The 21,662-nt window shown below is 41.5% G+C and overlaps 1 protein-coding gene across 4 annotated transcripts in view; it reads right to left on the reverse strand.

Annotated features, from left to right (window-relative positions):
• Nucleotides 1–6,600: 6,600 nt before the first annotated feature.
• csnk1a1 (casein kinase 1, alpha 1) overlaps nt 6,601–21,662 on the reverse strand; it is a 31,648-nt gene continuing 16,586 nt past the window's right edge. Inside the window, exons 5-11 of one of the 4 annotated variants that reach the window (XM_085359658.1) lie at nt 18,906–18,989; nt 12,483–12,622; nt 12,163–12,241; nt 11,844–11,918; nt 11,460–11,566; nt 11,072–11,184; nt 6,601–7,926 (exon numbers count right to left, since the gene is read on the reverse strand). In XM_085359658.1, coding sequence (XP_085215784.1) covers nt 7,919–7,926; nt 11,072–11,184; nt 11,460–11,566; nt 11,844–11,918; nt 12,163–12,241; nt 12,483–12,622; nt 18,906–18,989 — 606 coding nt within the window. In that variant the 3' untranslated portion in view covers nt 6,601–7,918. Of the gene's footprint in view, nt 7,927–11,030; nt 11,185–11,459; nt 11,567–11,843; nt 11,919–12,162; nt 12,242–12,482; nt 12,623–18,905; nt 18,990–21,662 lie in introns of those variants that run through there. The other 3 variants (XM_085359650.1, XM_085359667.1, XM_085359677.1) reach the window with 3 other exon arrangements.

Raw genomic sequence — 21,662 nt, forward strand, 5'->3', positions numbered from 1 at the left:
GCACAACATCTCTAAAGTTAGAAATATCCTGTCTCAGAGTGACGCTGAAAGACTAGTTCATGCATTTATTACTTCCAGGCTGGACGACTGTAATTCATTATTATCAGGAAGTCCTAAAAACTCCCTGAAAAGCCTTCAGCTAATCCAAAATGCTGCAGCAAGAGTCCTGACAGGGACTAGAAAGAGAGAGCAGATTTCTCCTGTACTGGTTTTGATTCACGGGCAACACGTGGTTAAAAACACACCTACCACGTCTCTACCAAGCACTGGTTCTCCTCAGGGGTGCTGATGCAAAGTTTAGTACAAATCACATCATGAAGTTCACAGACAACAGCGCAGATCTCACCTGGGACAGCAACGAGAGCAGGGAGGAGGTGGAGGAGGTGCAGATGGCTGCTTCTCCCAAAGCCTGCTTCTGTCAGACGCTTCTTCCTGTTAAAAGGGAATTTTTCCTTCAAGCCATAATTAACCTCAGTGTGTGAAGAGGACTCTCCATTTACATGCACAAACTGGAGTCTATTAGATAGATATGATACAAACCACTGCAGCACAGTACCTGTAATACCTACAGCATGTTCTAATCGCTCTAATAGGATATTATGGTCGACAGTATCGAACGCTGCACTGAGGTCTAGCAGGACAAGCACAGAGATGAGTCCACTGTCAGAGGCCAGAAGAAGACTCGCTGGTTTGTTCCCTGCACCTTCAGGTCGGGGAGTGGGACCTCACCATCATTGCCGCTTATGCAGCACACGACAGTTTCAGGCCTCCTGCTGGGAGACTTCAGCGCTCATGTGGGCAACAACGGTGAGATGTGGAGGGGCGTGATTGGGTGGAACAGCCTGCCTGACCTGAACCCAAGCTGCACATGACTAACACTGTGTTCAAACACGAGTGTCTGTAAGTGCACATGGCAGCAGGATATGGAGGAGAAGAGCCATGTGCATCAAAGATGCTTGTGCTTCAGTAATGAACAGCACCATAAAATATGCATTAATAAATTCATTTTTACATTATTTTATTCATTTAAACATTACTGAAGTAATTAATTTAATTTAAAATAAAAACACCATTTATATACATCGATACTTCAAAATGAATTATTACAGTAAGCACACATGGATGATGACACCATGTTCACCTAACCCCAGCCTCTAACATGCTGCATGTTCAGTATACTGCAGTGAGTTTAACCATTTCCTGCACCTACAGTTCCTGCATGTAGTCCGGTGTGCGATACAGATACTGAAGTTTAGTTAATAACAAAATAAAATAAATCCAAAGCTGAAAATGATTCAGTTTATGAATTTTCTCTGTTCTGTCTGTGCTCATAAACCCAACAACAACAACAACGGTTTCCCTGCATGTTGCATTGTGTTGTACATGTACAGATCAACACATCTGTGCACACGGCTGAATATGAACACGTTACTTGTTTAATTGCTCGTTCAGCAGACATCAAAGAACTTCCTCAACCAGCTATACTGGTATCTTTTTTCCAGTTTATGAATTCCAGTATGAAGTGGCAGTAGGTCTGGAGGTGGAGCAGGTCATCCACTGATCAGAAGGTCGGTGGTTCGATCCCTGGCTCCCCCAGTCTGTGTCCTTGGGCCAGATACTGAGCCAAGTTTCTCTCCGACCATCAGAGTCTGTGTGTGAGTGTTAGCTGGTGCTTGGATGAATGTTGTGCTACGAAGCTGATTATTAGAGACTGAAGAAATAATTAATGGCAGGACTTTGAGCAGTTTTGTAGGAATGGGGTCTAAAAGACACGTTGATGGTTTGGAGGAAGTAATTATTGAAGTTAACTCAGAAAGATCGACTGGAGAAAAAGAGTCTGACTTAACATCAGTGGTGCTAAGAGCAGCTGTAGATAATATTTCTCCTGTTCTGGCTTCCTGTTAAATCCAGAATTCAAAATCCTGCTCCTCACATACAAGGTCTTAAATAATCAGGCCCCATCTTATCTTAATGACCTTGTAGTACCATATCACCCTATTAGAGCACTTCGCTCTCGCTCTGCAGGCCTACTTGTTGTTCCTAGAGTATTTAAAAGTAGAATGGGAGGCAGAGCCTTCAGTTTTCAGGCCCCTCTTCTGTGGAACCAGCTTCCAGTTTGGATTCAGGAGACAGACACTATCTCTACTTTCAAGATTTGGCTTCAAACTTTCCTTTTTGCTAAAGCATATAGTTAGGGCTGGACCAGGTGACCCTGAATCCTCCCTTAGTTATGCTGCAATAGGTGTAGGCTGCCGGGGGATTCCCATGATGCACTGGGTGTTTCTTCTTCACTCACTATGTGTTAACAGACCTCTCTGCATTGAATCATATCTGTTATTAACCTCTGTCTCTCTGTATCCTGTCTTCCTTTTCTCACCCCAACCAATCACAGCAGATGGCCCCGCCCCTCCCTGAGCCTGGTTCTGCCAGAGGTTTCTTCCTGTTAAAAGGGAGTTTTTCCTTCCCACTGTCGCCAAAGTGCTGCTCATAGGGGGTCATATGATTGTTGGGTTTTTCTCTGTATCTATGAAGCGCCTTGAGGCGACTTATGTTGTGATTTGGCGCTATATAAATAAAATTGAATTGAATTGAATAATATTACATCTGTGGGATGATTACTGGCCATTTTTCTCTAATGGTTCAAATGTTATTCATGAAGTCGTTACTAGTTAAGGTTAGAGGGATGGTTGGCCCGACAGAGCTCTGACTGTCAGCCTGGCTACAGAGCTGAAGAGAAACCTGGGGTTGTTCTGATTGTCACAGGAGCTGGAGGAGCTGCAGTCCAACCTAACGAGGATGTGAAATTATTAACAAGATCATTCAGAAGCTAAGCTGAGAAATTTGCCTCAAAAGTGATTCGAGTGCGTACGATACGATCCACAAGTTTCTACAGTGATTTGGCTTTTAAGGAATTACATCTGCACGCACACGAACTTTGAGCAGACAGTTTTTGACAAACCTCTACATTCAAACCTGAATAAATGGTGATTATTTACACACAATTGATTAAGTTCAGCTTCACGACTCGGCTGCTTTTCTCTTTTATAAATATGTGTGTGAGTGTGCACAGATGTGACATCCCTCTTGCTCTCTTGCAAAGCCTTAAACGTGTGTCCATGAATCACACGTGCCCACGTGGGCCTAGTCAGGTACCCTGAAGCCACATAAGTACCAGAAGCAACGACCAGTGGGGAGTGGCAGGGAAGGAGATCCTCTCCGCTCTTTATAACAATGTCCCAGAGTAACCAAAGCTCAATGAGCCCCAGATCCAGGCTCACCCACAGACACAGAACCTGCACAAAGACACATGTCCACCCCCTGAAGTGTGGATGGATTGGTGCATCCCAAACCCAGCCTCAGACAGGGTGGAAGATCTGCCTGCTCCCCTGCCCTACTTGTCTGTGTGAAAAGTGGTCTGTTGGATGCATGTATAGGTGCACTGAATACACAAATGACAATGGACAACATTAATGACCACAAGTAGATGAACCCTACTGGTTTTTGGTGATGACATAACCTTTTCTCTAGCACCACCATCAGGTCAAAGTTTCAATTTTAGGTTCAGTGCATCTTCAAAATCCTTCCTCCATATTTTTCTAATTCGGGGTGCACATCCACCACATCCACCCTTCAGAAGGAATCCTGCTGAATTTCCTGATCCTAGACCAGGGGTGTCAAACTCAAATACACAGTGGGCCAAAATTCAAAACTGGAACAAAGTCGCGGGCTAACAGTAATATTTAGTATAGTAATATTTATTGAAATATATTTATTGCTCCAGATGTAAGAATGAATCTTTTCTTATGGCTGAAAAACTGAATATGGAACAAGCAAAGCTTAATACTAGACAATATATACATTAGCTGTATAATACCAGTAGGCCAGCTCTGATAGTAATTTGGTATGGCTTCGCGGGCCAAATGTAATTAGTCTGCGGGCCAAATTTGGCCCGCGGGCCAGAGTTTGACACCTATGTCCTAGACCCTCTGCTGCAGCGCCGCAGCATCGCTTTCACTCACCTCTCCTCTTTAAAAAAATATGGGCAACGGCAGAGTTGAACAGTGCTTTTATTGTTGGTTTGCTTGTGTGTGTGTGTGTGTGTGGGGGGGGGGGGGGGGGGGGGGGGGGGCATCAGTTAAGTAGTCAGGACATGAAGTTCTTGTCCAGCAGTCATGTTTGTCTGCACTGCAGCACACAGGATGTGCAGTGTGCATGCTTGCAGTGTGCAGGGGTCATGCTAGTCTTAGAATAATTTCTGGTGGGACAAACTTGGCTCCTGCCACGTTTCCTGCCTGTGGATTGTACCACTGATTCTCCAGTGTTACAATCCACAGGCAGGAGAGGTGGCAGGGCTGTTCGTCTTCGTCTGTCCCACACGATGGCCGCCCACCGCCGCATGAGAAATATCAGGTCTGACTGAGCAGGTGAGAGTATAGGTCGCACACTTCAATACTTGGATGTGAACGACTCGCAAGCCACACGGCAGAAGTATCAAAGTTCTCCTGGGAACGTTTCCTCCTTTCATGCGTCAGCTTGAAAGGACCAACATCGCACATGCAGGTGTAAAGATTCACGGTCACAGACATGCTTTCCACAGCTAAAACAACCCCAGAGGAGCACCGATGTATGCAAAATGTGTTCAGCTCATTGGAAACGTATAAAAAGTTTATGCTCATGAAATATGAAGCCGAAAAAAGTTTAACTTTTTTTTAAAATTTCTAATAATTTTCGGATGCTAAAAATTGAACGGGGTGAACGTGACCCGAGGATTACAGGAGCGTTAGAGGTGAAACAGTGGCTGCCATCGATCAGCGATGGCTGATATTAGCTTACAATAGAAACACTCAAAGTCCTGTCTTTAAGCATTTTACACAATAATGTGTCTGACGTGTTTCTCCACATTGGATCTTCACTTCATGCCTTTTATATTTTGTCCTGTTGGGTTACAGATGAATAATTTGATTTAAAATCAAATGTAAAAGTAGAATTTAGCTTCATCCGATCATCACGAATAACTCTTCTTTCCTCCTGACACTTGTTCTTACCCCTCGGTCCACAGGAGTGCGATGGAGGCTGTTGCCATCACGAAGCATATCGGGCTGCATCGATGATCTCTCTTCCTCTGCTCGTGCACACACGATGAACATACAGGAAACTTGAGTTTGTTGAACATTCTTCCTACAAAAGGCCCACCAAGTGTTTTTGATGTAACTGGAGAAAGATGCTCACCTTGAAGGTAAAACCAAACCAAACAGTTCCAGTAACTGACTCTTAATGTTGTTAAAAATAACACGTTACATCTTCTGCTGTATTGGTGCCGTTTCAGCCCCATAACAAACATACCTGATGTTGTTCCAGGAGCATAATTAGAACTGACAAATGACCTCGTCATGTCCAAAAGACAACAGTGGGGACGTTTCTTGTAACACCAACAGAATGCTCAGCAGTCACTTCAGCTTTTCAAGGTTCTTCGGTTACATTTTGGTCAGGCAACAGAACTACTCTTAGATTTAGCGTCACTTAAGGTTTGGAGTTCAAATAAACACTTTGTGTTGGTATGTCAAACCTACGTCAGGACAGCTGTGCAAAATACCAGTGATTTCCAGGTTAAGTCACAAGTTGTTACAAAAACAGCCGAGGAACCACAAACACCAACAGGCACATCAGACTGCTGCTGGGACGTCCACTCGTGTGTTTATACTTTGCCCATCATACTGAGTTACCTGCTCTGCTCTCCAGGAATAACGGCTCATTGGAAACTAAGCTTGTTTGACTGTTGGGGGCTGATGGAGGTCGCCTGTAAAAAACACAACCTCTGTATAACGTATGGAGCATGCAAAGGATGGAGACACGTCGGTATTTATGGATCTGGTCTCCTGTCACCAGGATTCCACATATTTGGTGGCGATTGTGCAGACGTTCATGGTTTGTACTGCCGTGTTATGCAAACGGAAAAGTTGTGTTATGTTTTGTTTCAGCTGGACCCCAAACAGAGACATCAAGTCGACCCAACAGCTGCAGTAGGATCTCACACACATCCAAACATTCAGTGGAAACTGCTTACACTAAATGATACAAATGTGCAAACTTGCACATCATTTGTGCTGGTTTTCCTGCAGGTTTTGAACAGTGTGCAACAGCTCACATTCAAATAACACAAACTACAGAGCACCGTGTGTTGTGCACACTGTTGCTTTGCCGTCAGGTTCGTGTCCAACATTCACATTAGTTTGATCTGTATTCAGGGTCCATCTCGGTGCGAGTGTTTCCGTCCTTAACTTGAACTATAATTCGTGCTCTGTGTCACAAGTTGCAGTTTAGGTCACTGTGTTTCTGTACAGGTCACATCCCAATCCCCAACAACAAGGCTGGTTGTTCCAGAGTCACATGCTAACAGTAGCAAGGTGAGGCACAGATGATCAATTTAGTTTGATGCAGTCAGGTTGGACTTAAATATTACTGTTAATAAATGAATAGTTTCTACATTAACAGCACGACAGGAAACATGCCTTTAAATACACCCAGTTTCAACCTTTGCAGGTCATCCAGTCTTTCTGATCTAAATCATTCTTAAGAACAAAAAATCAAAATCAAAAACAAAACCCAAAAGCGTCTCAACATTTATTCAGAAATAAGTGGTTTGGTCGAATGTTGGGTACGAGGCTACAGTGCTAATCGGTGTACAGTGTATAAGACTCAATGATGACGAGAAGCTTTTTCCACCGTTGGAAACAAAAAAGAAGAAAAAATAATCAAAGACAACCATATATTTTATAATCACTGAATCTTTATAATAAAGGACATCTCTGAGCAAGAAAAACTGTTTCCCAGTGTTCTTTATACACCTAACAAGCGACTGGTATACGTGTGATAACTTGGACTCAATCTTGAGACGGTGCTTTAAACAGTTTGGTCTCATGATGCAGCACACTGAACCTAAAGCCCGAAAAAAGGGACAAGGGAAAAAACAAAACAGTAAGTTAAAAATTCACGTTGGTATACTAAAGAACAGCAGAAGGGATTTTAATACCATGTGAATATCCCGAATATTCAGGTGAACATGATTTCTTTACGGTGCTGCCTGCTGGGGAAAACAAACACCAAGCAACAGACGCTCACATTCATGCCTGGCTGGTGCTTTCTACACAGTTTTCATGTGAAGGTGGCTGATAAGAACTTGTGCTTGCTCTGAGTTATGTAATATTTTTATTGGCATTTATGGAGAAGATTTAACAACAGATTTATCATTCAGAGCTCTAGAGAGGGAGAGAGCCGGAGTATCATTCTACCATTGACTGCCATCCACTGCTTATTAACAGGCAAACTCCTAATCACCATAGGAAAACAAAACCAGAAGAAAAAAAATCAACATTTGATTTTTTTTTAGTAAATAACATCCAGGGGTGTGTCATTCAATTATATAAGAAACAAAAGGGAGAACAGGTTGTAGGCTTACATGTTTAACATTTGGTAAAAGGAGGGAGTGAAATAACTGAATGGGAAGAGAAGAGATGCTTTGAGATGTTTCTACTGGGAGAGGAAAAACAGAAGAATGGTCAGTTGATCTCAACTTCAGTTTCCAAAGAAACAAAGTCAACATTGAGGAGAACAGAGACAGAAGGATGGATGGGGGAGGGCATGTGTGTTGGGGAGGGGGGGCTACAGCCTCCACATCCTAAAAAAACCAAAAGCCCAAAAAAAAAAAAAAAAATCTTCCAGAGTGGAGGGTTTATTATATATACACATATATGAATATATAGATAACACAGCTGACAAAGGTGTGTGTAAATCTATATATTTCCATTACATAGACAGTTATGATGGAAGGAAAGACTTTCTTGTTTGTCGCTTATCCAGGAAGGGAGACTTATTAGTCCTGGTCACCAACACTTCAGGAGCTCTGCTCAGAGCAGACCCCTCAAAAACCTGGAGACAGACAGAAGCATCATTACCACAGTTGTTCAGGAGCACAGAGATGGACAAACTGAACACCCACACCAGCGAGGGAAGCATGTAGCGCAGTGAAAGCAAAAGGCCAGCAGCAAAGAACTACAACCAGCACACAGGTGTAGAACACAGGAGGTGTATCAGTGTCCTACAGCGCTAGTTCCCTACAAACGTCTTGTTGCATGCTCAGCCATCCAGGTGAGCAACTCTGAAAAGGCCCAGACGAACAGCATCGACCTTTTGGGATTCCCCAGGAAAGTCCATCAAGCTACCTGCGGTTTCATTTCAAACTAGAGTTACTGAAACAACATCAATACTCTCAACTAGTGTGAGACTACACAGGTAACACGAGCATGTTTAACCATACAGCCCGCACTATACCAACATAACTACAAAACCCAGAAATTCTAACTACATGTAGCATTCCCATCATACATTTAATGTAGGATATTTAGCAGCACTTGGTGAGCTCACCGATGTGCACTACCAAAGTTTTAGAACACCCCAGTGTTTGCAGTTTTTATTGAAAATGACGCAGTTTAATGTCTCACTGTATGAAAGAAACTGGAGTTAAAAAAGAAATCATGGAATCAATTTATAGACTAAAGTTGGGCGATGTGTAAAAATATTCCAACCGACAATTGTCAGTCCAATAAAAGACGACAGGCGATACGGACGCAGGCACAGACTTTCTGATGGGCGGAGCGATGTAATCACGCACGGACTGACTTGTGCATTTAGAATTTAGACGTTTTGTTTGGAGGGAATATTTCACCTTCCTGTTTCAGTATTAACACAGATACTTGTTTATTTGAGATGCACCAAATCACACAAAAGACTTAACATCTGAGTTTGTTTCCTTTAATGATGGCTGGAAGAGACATTTTGAATTTTAACAGACTTTTTATTTAATCTTTGTATTTGTTGTTTGGTCGAGTGTCAGAGACACTGTAAACAGAGTGGAAAAGAGAAGCAGCATTGTGCTTTTTTATTTAAATGTTTTTCTGAACATTTTTCTTTCTGTCATGAGTTTGTAAATGGACGGGGTTCAAGTCTGGAGACTGTGCTGGACGCTCCGTGTTTCCAAGCTCACCATGGTTCTGACTAACTAGGTTCATGTAGGCATTAGTAGCACCAGCTCTCAAGGCTTGAACCTCCATTGATGCAGAGAAGCTTTAAATTGTTAACACATTTTGTGCTCCCTGAAAAAGGCCTTTTTGAATAATTCTGAAATGCAGTTTCTAGTCTTAGGCAACCTTACCTTCTTTTAAACCTCTGGCAGTTCACCACTGTCCTTTGCACCATTTCAAGTTCTTCACTGGACTTGAACGACTTGAATTGCAATAAATAAACTGGAAAATTTGGGGTTGCTCTTTAAAAAACAACAACATATATTTTATTTAGTGAAGAAAGGACAGGAAAGCGGGGGCAGAAAGGGCTGTGGGTCGGACTCGAACCCGGGCCGGCCGCTCTCAGCCGTATGGCACGTGGTCGCCCGCTGAGCTAAACCAGCGTCCTAAAACTGGGGTGCTCTAAAACTTGACGGTAGTGCACATGCACAACATGTGCGTGCCAATGTTACATCGAACCATGCTGTAAACTAAACTACTTTAAATGGTGACATATTGCATCTCACCTGAACCACAACATGTCACCCACAGACAGGTATGTCAGTACTCTATATGCTGGCGTACATGGACCACTTTGTTGCAACAAACTGCATGTGGCTGTTCAGCTCTGTGTGGAGTTTGCATGTTCTTCCTGTGCCTGCAGGAACATGGCACATGGCTGTGCAATAGCCTGATGACTCTGTCCAGGTCTTCTCTGTAGCACAAGCTAAACTAAAGTAGCATCACAAACAGCACTGCATGAGAGCAGCTGCCCTCTGGTGACTGCAACCAACTATGACATGTAGATTATGGTGTGCAAAACGTTGAGCACAAGATCAACAGACGAACACGCTGATCACTTGATAGATATTAAATGCTGCGCGCCTTCTAGACTGGTCTTATTCTCAAAGCCATTTTTCACTACAGAGCAACAAAAGAACATGCTCGTGGTCATATGTGTGCTGCCACGAGGTCCTGCTACAGCAAGACTGTCACAGCCTCAAGTCTGGTGGGGCCAAAATGGGTTCTAATGCAAACTGGGCCACGTGATGCTGCTGTCACAATGATGCATTTGAGTGATCTGGGTTTAGAAGAAGTTAAAGACAAAAGGCACATAATTTACAGTCAGTATTGGGCAGAATTTACAGCCTTATAATCAGTAAATAAATACATACAACTTTGAATGATGTCAAGCTCTGACATTCAAACAGTACACACATGTGCACACACGTCTCTGTGTGTACATATGTGCACGTGTGTTCCCTTTGCATCTTTATGTAGATAGAGGCAGAGAAATCCCTGTTAAACAGGGCGCTGCAGCAAAAACATCTGATGCAGCCACTTTTGAAATTCCTGATATGTTGCTATTTGTTGATGTTATTCAATTTGTCAAATGTGTACAAAAATGTTTTTACACACAAACGCAGCAGCAGCCTACAGCTGCCATTGCCATACAGTGTAACCATCTCAATCATGTAACATGGAGCAGCAAGAGACACAACATGTTCAGCATTTTCATTTGGATAGGAAATGTTAGCGACTGCAGAAGAATCAAGAATGATAGTTGGTCAGTATTAAAACATTGCGACAGCAGAGAAAGCCTGTAGTCCAACCCCCAAAAAGGACAGAATAGCATGACAGCAAAGTTAGTAGTCAAATTCCCCAAGGACGTCTTTGCTTCCAATTAAATCTTTCTCTTTTCCAATATTATTATTATTATTATTATCATTAATATTATTGTGCCTCAGGCTTATAATGTGGCTTGACTTTATTTCAGCAACAATATCCTTTTTGCTGTACATTTCCAATTTGGTGCTTGTTTGTTCTCCAGGGGCACTGGGGCATGGAATAGGGAATTCTAATAATAAAACAAAACAATAAAACAAACAAACAAAATAAACCCAGTATCTAAAAGTCCTGAATATAATGCTGAGCTATTGGCGCCTGTAAAAAACGTCACTTGGCTGTTTGCTACTAACCTTTCATGTTAGGCTTGGGTTTGTCAGTTTGCTTGCCTGTGGGGGTTTGTGCCTGCTGGCCCTGGCCCCCGGAGGAGGCCCCCTGCTGAGCGGCTTTCTGTTTCAGCATGGTCCAGTCAAATGTGTAGTCATACTGGTGGTTCAGAGTCCTTAAAACACACACACAGAAATAATATACCAACGTTAACATTGAACAGTTTAAAATAATTTTGTAGGAAAGAAACAGTTTAGTTTATTCAAACGCATACAAATCCGTCTGTACTAAAAGTTTGCAATTGCATACAAAAGATTAGCTAATGGATCAGCAATGGCAATGTAGTAAAAGCACGTGTTGGGGTTAACTACTGGAAACTGCATTTAGCTCTCAAAGCTGACGACCCCAAAACTGACAGCCATGTACAGAAAGTTGGACACGTGTGTTCACCTGAAGAGGATGCGAAACAGCTGGCGCAGATACATGTAGTCTGGAGCCTCCTCAAAGCGCAAGCCACGGCAGTAGTTTAGATACATGGCAAATTCTGCTGGGAAACCCTGGAAATATGCATTCATACAACTGAGTGTGCACTGCTTTGATCATGGTGCCTGTTTAACCCTGTAAGATGTGACATAACTGCAAGAAAAGGCCATTTTCATTAGACTTTTTAAACTGAAGGGTTTATTGGCCTGACTAATGTTACATGTAAAATTCAAAGTGTTCTTTTTGCTAGCTCTGGCATCCTTGTACAGTCTATTTAGGTTTCTCTCTGTGTGGGCACACTGAACATGTAGGTCTCAAACTCTTGGTGTTGTGCGGTTAAAGTGTTTTTACCTTACAGAGGACCTCAACTGGGGTGGACATCTTCTTTTCTGAAATCTTTTCATACTTCTGCTTCTTTGTGGCAGCCTGGACAACACAAAATACAAACAGCATGTTTACGCCACAACCCACTGTTACACTAAATGCACTCAGGCTACAGGTGCACTGCGTCTGAGCCAGAGAGAAGTTACAATCAGTGCATCTCTAACTCATGCTAGTGAGCGATACCACAAAACATCATGGTGTGCTGCGTCTGTAGTTTGTCTACCACACGTCCAGCACAAACAAAACTACCGTCTTTGCCTGCAGTGTGTCAAAGGCAGCGACATACCTTTAATCCCTGCCACGGCAGACTGGTTCTGTTGAAGTACATCAGCACGTAGCCTAGTGACTCCATATCATCACGGCGACTGAAGACAACAAAAGTGTTCATTGAGTACACAACGAGTGCATTAGCGTTTCCCTGACACCGTCAAAATATTCATTATTTTTCGTTCTCTTAGAAATGGTTGCTGTGGCAGTATTACGAAGAGAAAGATACAATGTAAACCAGAAAAAAGCCCATTTTAAAAAAAAATTGGCTTGATTTTTAACACTGTTGGAAAAAAAGTAACCTATAATGTCCTTTGTCTATCAGATGTTTGCACAGACCTCTGCTCGATGCCCAGGTGCGCGTTGATGGAAGCATAGCGTGCCGTGCCAGTCAGGTTCTTGTCTTCTCTGTATGGGATGTGTTGTCGTGTTCGGTTGTCTCTGTACTTCTTTGCCAAACCAAAGTCAATAAGGAACAACTGATGGAGAGGGACAGAAGACTAGTTAGTTGTCGGTTACCGACGAACAAAGAGTTCTTTCATTAAAATCATCCTTTTTGTCCTTCTGTAAAACAAATGCTAACATTACTCAACGATGAACGTAACCCTGTGATGGTGTCGATATGCAGAAGCGTACGGGTGTCTGCTGAGCGGAGTGTGCTTGGAGGGTGGGGGCACTGCACTCTTATTCTGGAACATTACGATTCATTTATATGAACTGACACTAGTCTCAGGTGAAATGTCTTAAATGACTGTAAAAAGCCATTTTGATAATCGATCTATTACTCGACTACTGATTCTCTAGTTTGCGTTTACAGCACTGTGCAAAAGTCTGGAAAAAGCTGTCATTTATTCTTTGTTGCGTAAATGGGTGCAGTGATTTATTGACACATGCAACTAATACATGGACAAACAAAACAAGTTAACAAGCTTCAGAGTGTATTTGGTAGTGAGCACCCTTAATCTTCAACACAGCCTAAAGCTTTTGGTAATATTTAAAGTTGCCTTCTGGGACGACTGGCCGAGCTTCATTTGGAGGCGAGCCGTCTTTTGTTCCACTCTCTCAATATGACACCACCTGGCTTCAATAATAATGCAGCCTGGGTTCACAGTTCCACTGTTTTATTTTGGGGGTACCCCCCTATCAGATATGCCTTTACCTCAAAGTGTCTTTGCAATCACTGTCATGTTTAAAACTAAAGCTAGAAACTTTCCACATGGCATTGGTCCAAAATCTCACGCAGTCCTCTGCATTCACACTATTACCAAATTTTACCAACGTTACTGGCTGAAACACAAACCATGGCAGTATGTCCACTGTGCTGTACAGATGACGGCACACACTGAATTACAGCTGCCACTGATTACTGTAATAATCTGGTATTCCATTGATTAAGTAACCAGGTAAGTAACTGGATAAAGAGTATCCAGTCTTATTAAATGAGCAATAATAAATATGAAAAAACGAACAAACTGCTCATTAATCTCCATTAGTGTTGGTCATGTTACTTAACAGAAGTAATTAGATACTGATTACTTTCTTGAAGATGTAATCAGTAATCCATTACTTCACTGATTATTTTTCAAAATTAGTTACTTTATTACTTTTTAAAAACATGATACACAACCTGAATACGTAATAAAGCAACAGACCTTTGAGCCCAGTTTTTTTCTGCATAATCACATAACATTTAGTTAAACTTGTTTTAATCTTATAACTTTACGCAGATATCAAGTCATACTGAGCTGCAAAGGTAGAAACTACAATCAGTTTTTAGCAGTGACTTTTATATTTCCTTTATACATAAAAAAAAATCCAGTTGACAATAAAACTGTCTTCTTTAAGAGTAATCTGGCCAAGAGGGCAGCAGAAAAAAACCCGCAACCAATACAACAGTTATGTTGTAAACATATTTTAAGTGGCCAAAAAGGACCGGATCGATTATAATGTCGGTACAATAACACAAGATTTGTAAAGATACTTGAAAAACAGGCAATTTTATATGTAACGTCTTTGTAAATCCTGTCCAGTAAAGTCTATTTACCAATATAAGTAAACACACGGAAATACCGGAAATCAGTTTTTGACAACCGGCGTGCTCGGTGCTCGCTCAGATTTGAAGTTTCATTTCTTCCCATGCAGTAGGGGTGGGGAAAAAATCGATTCTGTATAGTATCGTGATATTTTGTTTGCTAATAATGTATCGATACAGGGACAGCAGAAATCGATATTTTGTTACAAAAAAAGTTTTTGTGGACTCTGACTTCAGAGCATGTTGATCCTTTTTCTGAGCAAGAATCCTGACATTCCTTCACTGTCCAAATGTTTTTAACTTGTTTTATGGCAGCAATAAACACGACAGTTTACTTATTTTAATTTAAGACATGTTTTATTTTAATTAAGTTTAAAACTTTTTTATTTAATGTAAAATTATATTTTGTTTTAATTTACTTTCAAATTCTTCAGTTGCTGAAGGGGCTGCATAGTTTTCATAAATTGCATAGTTCAGAATAGCTGTAATTGTACCAGATGGTTGCATTCAGTTAAGTTGGACTAGACTGTAATACAAACCGTTCAGTTTGTCAACAATAAAACTGACTGAGATGAGAGAAAGACTGACTTTGTTATTAGATAAAATGAATATTGATCAAGTTTACCTTTATGTACAGAATCTGAATATCGCAAAATATTTTTAAATTTCGCAATAATATCGTATCGTGAGTTAAATATCGTGATAATATCGCATCGTGGGATATATGGTGATTCCCACCTCTACCATGCAGATGTTTGTCAGTTTTTACAGAATCAAACTCAAAAGTACTGTCAGTGCGTCCACGCTTTAAACGCTGCATGGTCGTACTCTCTTGCACACATCACACGCGCTTACGCCATCGTCATGAGACACTCTCACAAATAAAATCACGACGGTTTAGTAATGCGGTGTGCTTACGGGAAAGTAACAGTAATCTAATTACTTTTTTGGAAGAGTAATCTTACTTGTTACTTAAAAGTAATCGGACACTTCTGCCCATTCTCCATTTTAGAAACTGCAATATGTAATCGTTTAACTGCATAACATTTGTCAAAAAAACCCAAAAACTTTCCGATGTGTTTTTGCTTTATTAGAATTTCTTTTAAAAAACAAAAACACCAAACCAAAAAAACAACCCCACCCTTAAATGCTAAATACAAAAAAACAAAAAAACAAAAACAAAACCCCCAAAGTCAAATAAAGGCTTGATCACAACACTTTAAAATATCAGTACCTTCATTAGGTTACATCTATGCTAGCAATGTCAAAATGTTACGTCGCCTGGCTCTCGACTTAATCAGAAAACTTGACCTCTGATCTTCAAGTCAAGGTCGGTGAGATTCAAACTCGCCCAAGAGTTTTAGCAGAGGCACCAATGATATCAATTTGAAAATCCCAGGCGGCTTCCTCTAGTTATGGCATTCACAAAATGTTCAGAAAACTTGACCTCCGCCCTTGGCCTTGAGGTCAAAGTCACTGGTAGGGGGATTTTAAGTCGATACACCTGTGGTATCTACAGTGGGGCAAAAAAGTATTTAGTCAGCCACCGATTGTGCAAGTTCCCCCACCTAAAATGATGACAGAGGTCAGTAATTTGCACCAGAGGTACACTTCAACTGTGAGAGACAGAATGTGAAAAAAAAAAAAAATCCATGAATTCACATGGTAGGATTTGTAAAGAATTTATTCGTAAATCAGGGTGGAAAATAAGTATTTGGTCAATAACAAAAATACAACTCAATACTTTGTAACATAACCTTTGTTGGCAATAACAGAGGTCAAACGTTTACTATAGGTCTTTACCAGGTTTGCACACACAGTAGCTGGTATTTTGGCCCATTCCTCCATGCAGATCTTCTCGAGAGCAGTGATGTTTTGGGGCTGTCGCCGAGCAACACTGACTTTCAACTCCCGCCACAGATTTTCTATGGGGTTGAGGTCTGGAGACTGGCTAGGCCACTCCAGGACTTACAAATGCTTCTTACGGAGCCACTCCTTTGTTGCGTGTTTTGGTGTGTTTTGGATCATTGTCATGTTGGAAGACCCAGCCTCGTTTCATCTTCAAAGTTCTCACTGATGGAAGGAGGTTTTGGCTCAAAATCTCACGATACATGGCCCCATTCATTCTGTCCTTAACACGGATCAGTCGTCCTGTCCCCTTGGCAGAAAAACAGCCCCATAGCATGATGTTTCCACCCCCATGCTTCACAGTAGGTATGGTGTTCTTGGGATGCAACTCAGTATTCTTCTTCCTCCAAACACGACGAGTTGAGTTTATACCAAAAAGTTCTACTTTGGTTTCATCTGACCACATGACATTCTCCCAATCCTCTGCTGTATCATCCATGTGCTCTCTGGCAAACTTCAGACGGGCCTGGACATGCACTGGCTTCAGCAGCGGAACACGTCTGGCACTGCGGGATTTGATTCCCTGCCGTTGTAGTGTGTTACTGATGGTGACCTTTGTTACTTTGGTCCCAGCTCTCTGCAGGTCATTCACCAGGTCCCCCCGTGTGGTTCTGGGATCTTTGCTCACCGTTCTCATGATCATTTTGACCCCACGGGATGAGATGTTGCGTGGAGCCCCAGATCGAGGGAGATTATCAGTGGTCTTGTATGTCTTCCATTTTCTGATGATTGCTCCCACAGTTGATTTTTTCACACCAAGCTGCTTGCCTATTGTAGATTCACTCTTCCCAGTCTGGTGCAGGTCTACAATACTTTTCCTGGTGTCCTTCTAAAGCTCTTTGGTCTTGGCCATGGCGGAGTTTGGAGTCTGACTGTTTGAGGCTGTGGACAGGTGTCTTTTATACAGATGATGCGTTCAAACAGGTGCCATTCATACAGGTAACGAGTGGGGGACAGAAAAGCTTCTTACAGAAGACGTTACAGGTCTGTGAGAGCCAGAGATTTTCCATGTTTGAGGTGACCAAATACTTATTTTCCACCCTAATTTACGAATAAATTCTTTACAAATCCTACCATGTGGATTCATGGATTTTTTTTTCACATTCTGTCTCTCACAGTTGAAGTGTACCTCTGGTGCAAATTACTGACCTCTGTCATCATTTTAGGTGGGGGAACTTGCACAATCGGTGGCTGACTAAATACTTTTTTGCCCCACTGTATGTACCTATGTCACCTCGCTCTCAAGCTGTCACATTCACAAACATAGGCATCCAAACTGCCCGCACAACCAGCATCATGACGTCAACACCCCCGTTGACCTTTTACGGCTGAGGGGTCCAGAGAAGACACATTTCCAACAACAGGAGTTACAACTGGATGCACACTCACAGCCAATATAATACTGCCATTTATGACCGGGGGGGGGGGGGGGAGATAAATAAATAAATGAATAGCTCCCTCCCAAATGTGAGATGGTCAAGGGGTTGGGGGGAAGAAAAAAAAAATCAAATTAAGGTGTCTCATCTCTGTAATTTAGGCTTGCAGCCATAATTCTACAGTGTTCACACACAAACACCCTGTTACAACATGACCAAACCTGCAATCCTATCAAGACAGAAATCCTACTCACTCCAAGACTGGAGTGAGCACACCTACAGTTCACTATACTGGCCCATTTTATTTTCCACAACTGACAAATAGTCATTATTTGATATGAGTTTTAAGCACCAGATACACTGCTCAAAAAACAAAGTACTGGTGACTGCCGGTGACGACCCCTCAGACCTAAGTAGACACTTATTGCATCAATTTGAAAATCCAAGGCAACTTTCTTGATTGCATTGACAGGATTTTCAGAAAAACCCTGACCTCTGACATTGGTTGTGTTGGTGGTAATGAAATTAACCGATGCACTAGACGGACAACAATAGGGCTTCTTTTTTTAAAGTAGTTTTTATATTTGGCTATGGTCAGTGTCACTACAGGTAGCATGACATGATAACTGGACTCTACAGAGGTCGCACGTGCAGTTCACCTTCACTGGGATGACATATCAATAATGTCCCCCGCACAGCCTCAGCTTAGCTGTAAGACTTTGAATGTCTCTTATTGAAAGATTTCATTTTAGGCTTAGAAAACCAAACACAGCAACTATAAGCGACCTTTAAAAAGGGGGATAAGAACCAGGCAACTTTAATGCCTCAACATTGAGGCACTAAAGCAGGTCAAACAGTTTATCACTGTATGTCAATCACGTTAAATGCGATTTGCTGCTGTCCTGCTGGCACATTAAGACACCAGTCTTATTGGTGAGAAAGAAATAAACTTCCATTTTTCCTTTTCTGTGTGAAATAGACTTAACACAGTGCACACTGGTCTGTCAGTCCCACCACCCACCAGTACTGGTAAAGTATTAAACACTTAACAAGAATCAACCAGAACATTAGATTCTATGATTCTGCAGTTTCTCCAGTGTTTGTTCCTATTAGCTCACTGACTTCTTGTTATTAAAGTTAGGTTTGATTCATCGCTAAAACAAAATAAAAATAAAGTCATTTCACTTCCTCTTAGGCCAATGAGGACAATCAGGCACTCGTGTATAATTTAGATGAATGCAGCGTCTTTGTTACATGGCAATGACAACTACTTCTTAGCCAATGCTAACAAGATTCACACTGTTAGATGGAGTACATACGCTGGGCATTATGCAACTGCAAGATGGGTGCTGGTGGGCTAATTCATTTTAAACCAGTGTAGTAAAATATGATTGCAAAGCGACAACTGCAGTTGTGAGGCAGCTGGTGTTGTGGTAAAGGTCACACCTGGTTTAATCCTGAGAAAGATGGATCCTGAGAAGAGCTAACAGCCAAGCTTCTTTTCCTCTTCCCCACTGACGAGTCTAAACACTAGGGCAGACAGTAGAGGGGCAGGGGTCAAAATTACACAGCCTCCATCCACCTTCAGTTACAGTTAACATGAGTACAACAGGCAGTTCTGTTTGTACCCACATTGTTTTCTCCTTTTAACAACTAACACTGTCCTGTAGAGCTAGGATATGCACTGGCTTTTGTACATGCGATGCTGGATCTAAATAAGAAATACAGTTTAAATAACCGTGCTACAGATTTGATCATTCTGGCCACCTGTCTAGAAGAAATCATATTATGGTTTTCTTCTGTCAGGACAACCATGGAAAGATCAGATCAAAAGTGTGTGTGTAGTATGGGACACATGGATGCTTCAGTATGATGTCTGACAAACACTTGGGGGAAATAGACAGCAAGTGCCATATCTCACTAAAGACCTGGGCACAAGTGGGGTTTTGGTAAACTGGTAGTGACGAGTGGTGAAGAGTATTTGATATTAACATAAAGCATGTAAAAAACAAAAAGCAAATTCATGGGTTAATGTCTTTTCTACAGTTAGGTTAGTATTGCCAAAAAACCAAAACCAAAAGTGGTTAATAAGTCACCTGTAAAGTCTGAAACCAACACCCAAGATTTCCTCTGATACAGTGCAACCTTACCAAAGATTTAAGGCTCTAGCAGAGGGACTAAGCTAATGTGTGGTTTGTGATTTGGTGATCTAAAAACAACAACAAACCCCAAATCTGGTTCTATTCAAGTTGGACATTCCTAGCACATAAATACAAATTTTTTAAAAATGTATTTTTTTTTTTTAAATGGTCAACACTGCATAAATCTGCTATGAAATATGACAGCTCTTATAATGGGCATGCGGCGTCATTTTAGCTCTTTAATAGGGGAGGTAGAAGCCAGCGAATGAGGACGTCCAGTGTTCTGTTACTGGCCTACTCAAGCTTACTTGCATTAGTGAAGAGCAATAGAGGTGCAATATTTACCCAGGGCATTCACATAGCACAGCAAACACAGAGCAAAGCTAAAAATCAATCTTTGACAAAATATACCCACCACACAGGTAACTTGTGTTTTTACTGGACACTTTCCTTGCCACAAACCAGTACGCACCAGTAACGCAGGCATAAATGACTCATGTTGGGATTTTTGGGGCCATGACCAAGCAAAGGAAGCCTCGGTCTAACATTAGATGTGCCTCATCAGTATTATACTTCACATGGCAAGGTCTGTACACGCATGCACAACACTATACTAATTCAGCACAGCTCTGCTTTGTGAAGTGGACACAGATTAGACTACAAAGAAGCATTAAACAAATCCATGACTATAGTTTGCACATTGAGTAGAATCTGTGCCTAAATGAATACCAAACTGTCCTGAATAATAACCTTTTTCTTTTGATGAAAATGTTTTGTCCTGTTGGGACTTGTTGTTTCCATAATGACAGCACTCTTATTCACAGGGCCTGTGGGGTGGCTGCATATTAAGGAGTGGCCCAAAGCCTTACTTTCCTTAAAATTGTCAGGCCAGCTTCTTACTCTCATTTCTTTAGCAGTTATAACTCATCAGCATATTTCAATATTAGGAAGAACTTTCTGCATGTCAAGAAAACAAAATATTCAAAAGCAAACTACACACAAAGTTGTAATTTTTAGGTTAAAAGCCTCCAAGTAATTGAACAAGGTTCTTAAAAAGGAAAGATGTTAGGATTTCCACTGGAAACCTTTATAAATACAACGCCTGAACTTAATGAAAAGCTTTACTTTTATCACTATTAAAACCCATCAAGTGCTCAGTTTCACCTTAATTTGACTAAAACTGCAAAGCAAACATAATACTCAGAATTTTGATTTACGGCAGCTTTTAACTTCTTGCATGCAGGCAGTGCAGAAAAAATGAGCAAGACAGGGACAAAGTGACGGTAACTCAAACTCTTAACAGTTAAATGTTGGTAATACTGATCATATTAATAAGTATACACGAGCGTGGGACCCAAGATACACGTTTCTCAACTTCCAGATGAGTCACTCAAGTGACTATCAATGATTATGAAAAACATCCGATCTGGTACTAAATGTATCAGAGGCCTGTAATGTCCACAACTGAACAGCTGTCGATTCAAAGCACAGCAAATTGTTTCCAGTGTGGACACAGCTTTAGCACCACCTCCCTGTGATCTGTGTTATGTGCTCTACACCACTTGTGTCACACACCAGGCTGCGGGCCTAATCTGCCACGAGAGATTCAATACAAATATACATAAAGTGACAATAAACTACATATCCCAAAACGCAAGCCGTCCCATGAAGAGACAGCAAACTGCCACTAGATTAAAGTGTTTCTACAACACCACTGGGTTTAGTGACCATCTCAGAATTTCCAGAAAAAGGAGAATCGATGCAGAAGGAAGGCTGTTTAATGAGAAATAGGAAAATGAATATTTGTTATTTAAGAAGAAAAACCAAAACAGCTTGTGCTGTGAGCGTGTCGGTGGTGAGGGAGGTCGATATACGTTGTATTCCTTCACATGTATTTAAAAAAGAAAAAACATCAGTCATTTTAGTCTCCATCAAAAACACAACGTGGTTCAAGAATTAAAGGCAGACTGCAACCTCAGCAGAATGTGTTCATCAAAGCTACAGCCCAGAGGGACACAGCACCAACAGCTTTACTGTGGCCACTGCCCGTGCTTCAAAGAGT

Source organism: Diplotaxodon limnothrissa, linkage group LG2 (assembly GCF_057381915.1).
Source record: "Diplotaxodon limnothrissa isolate DT_005_m linkage group LG2, D_limnothrissa_male_GT1.1, whole genome shotgun sequence".
NCBI classification, from domain to species: Eukaryota; Metazoa; Chordata; class Actinopteri; order Cichliformes; family Cichlidae; genus Diplotaxodon; species Diplotaxodon limnothrissa.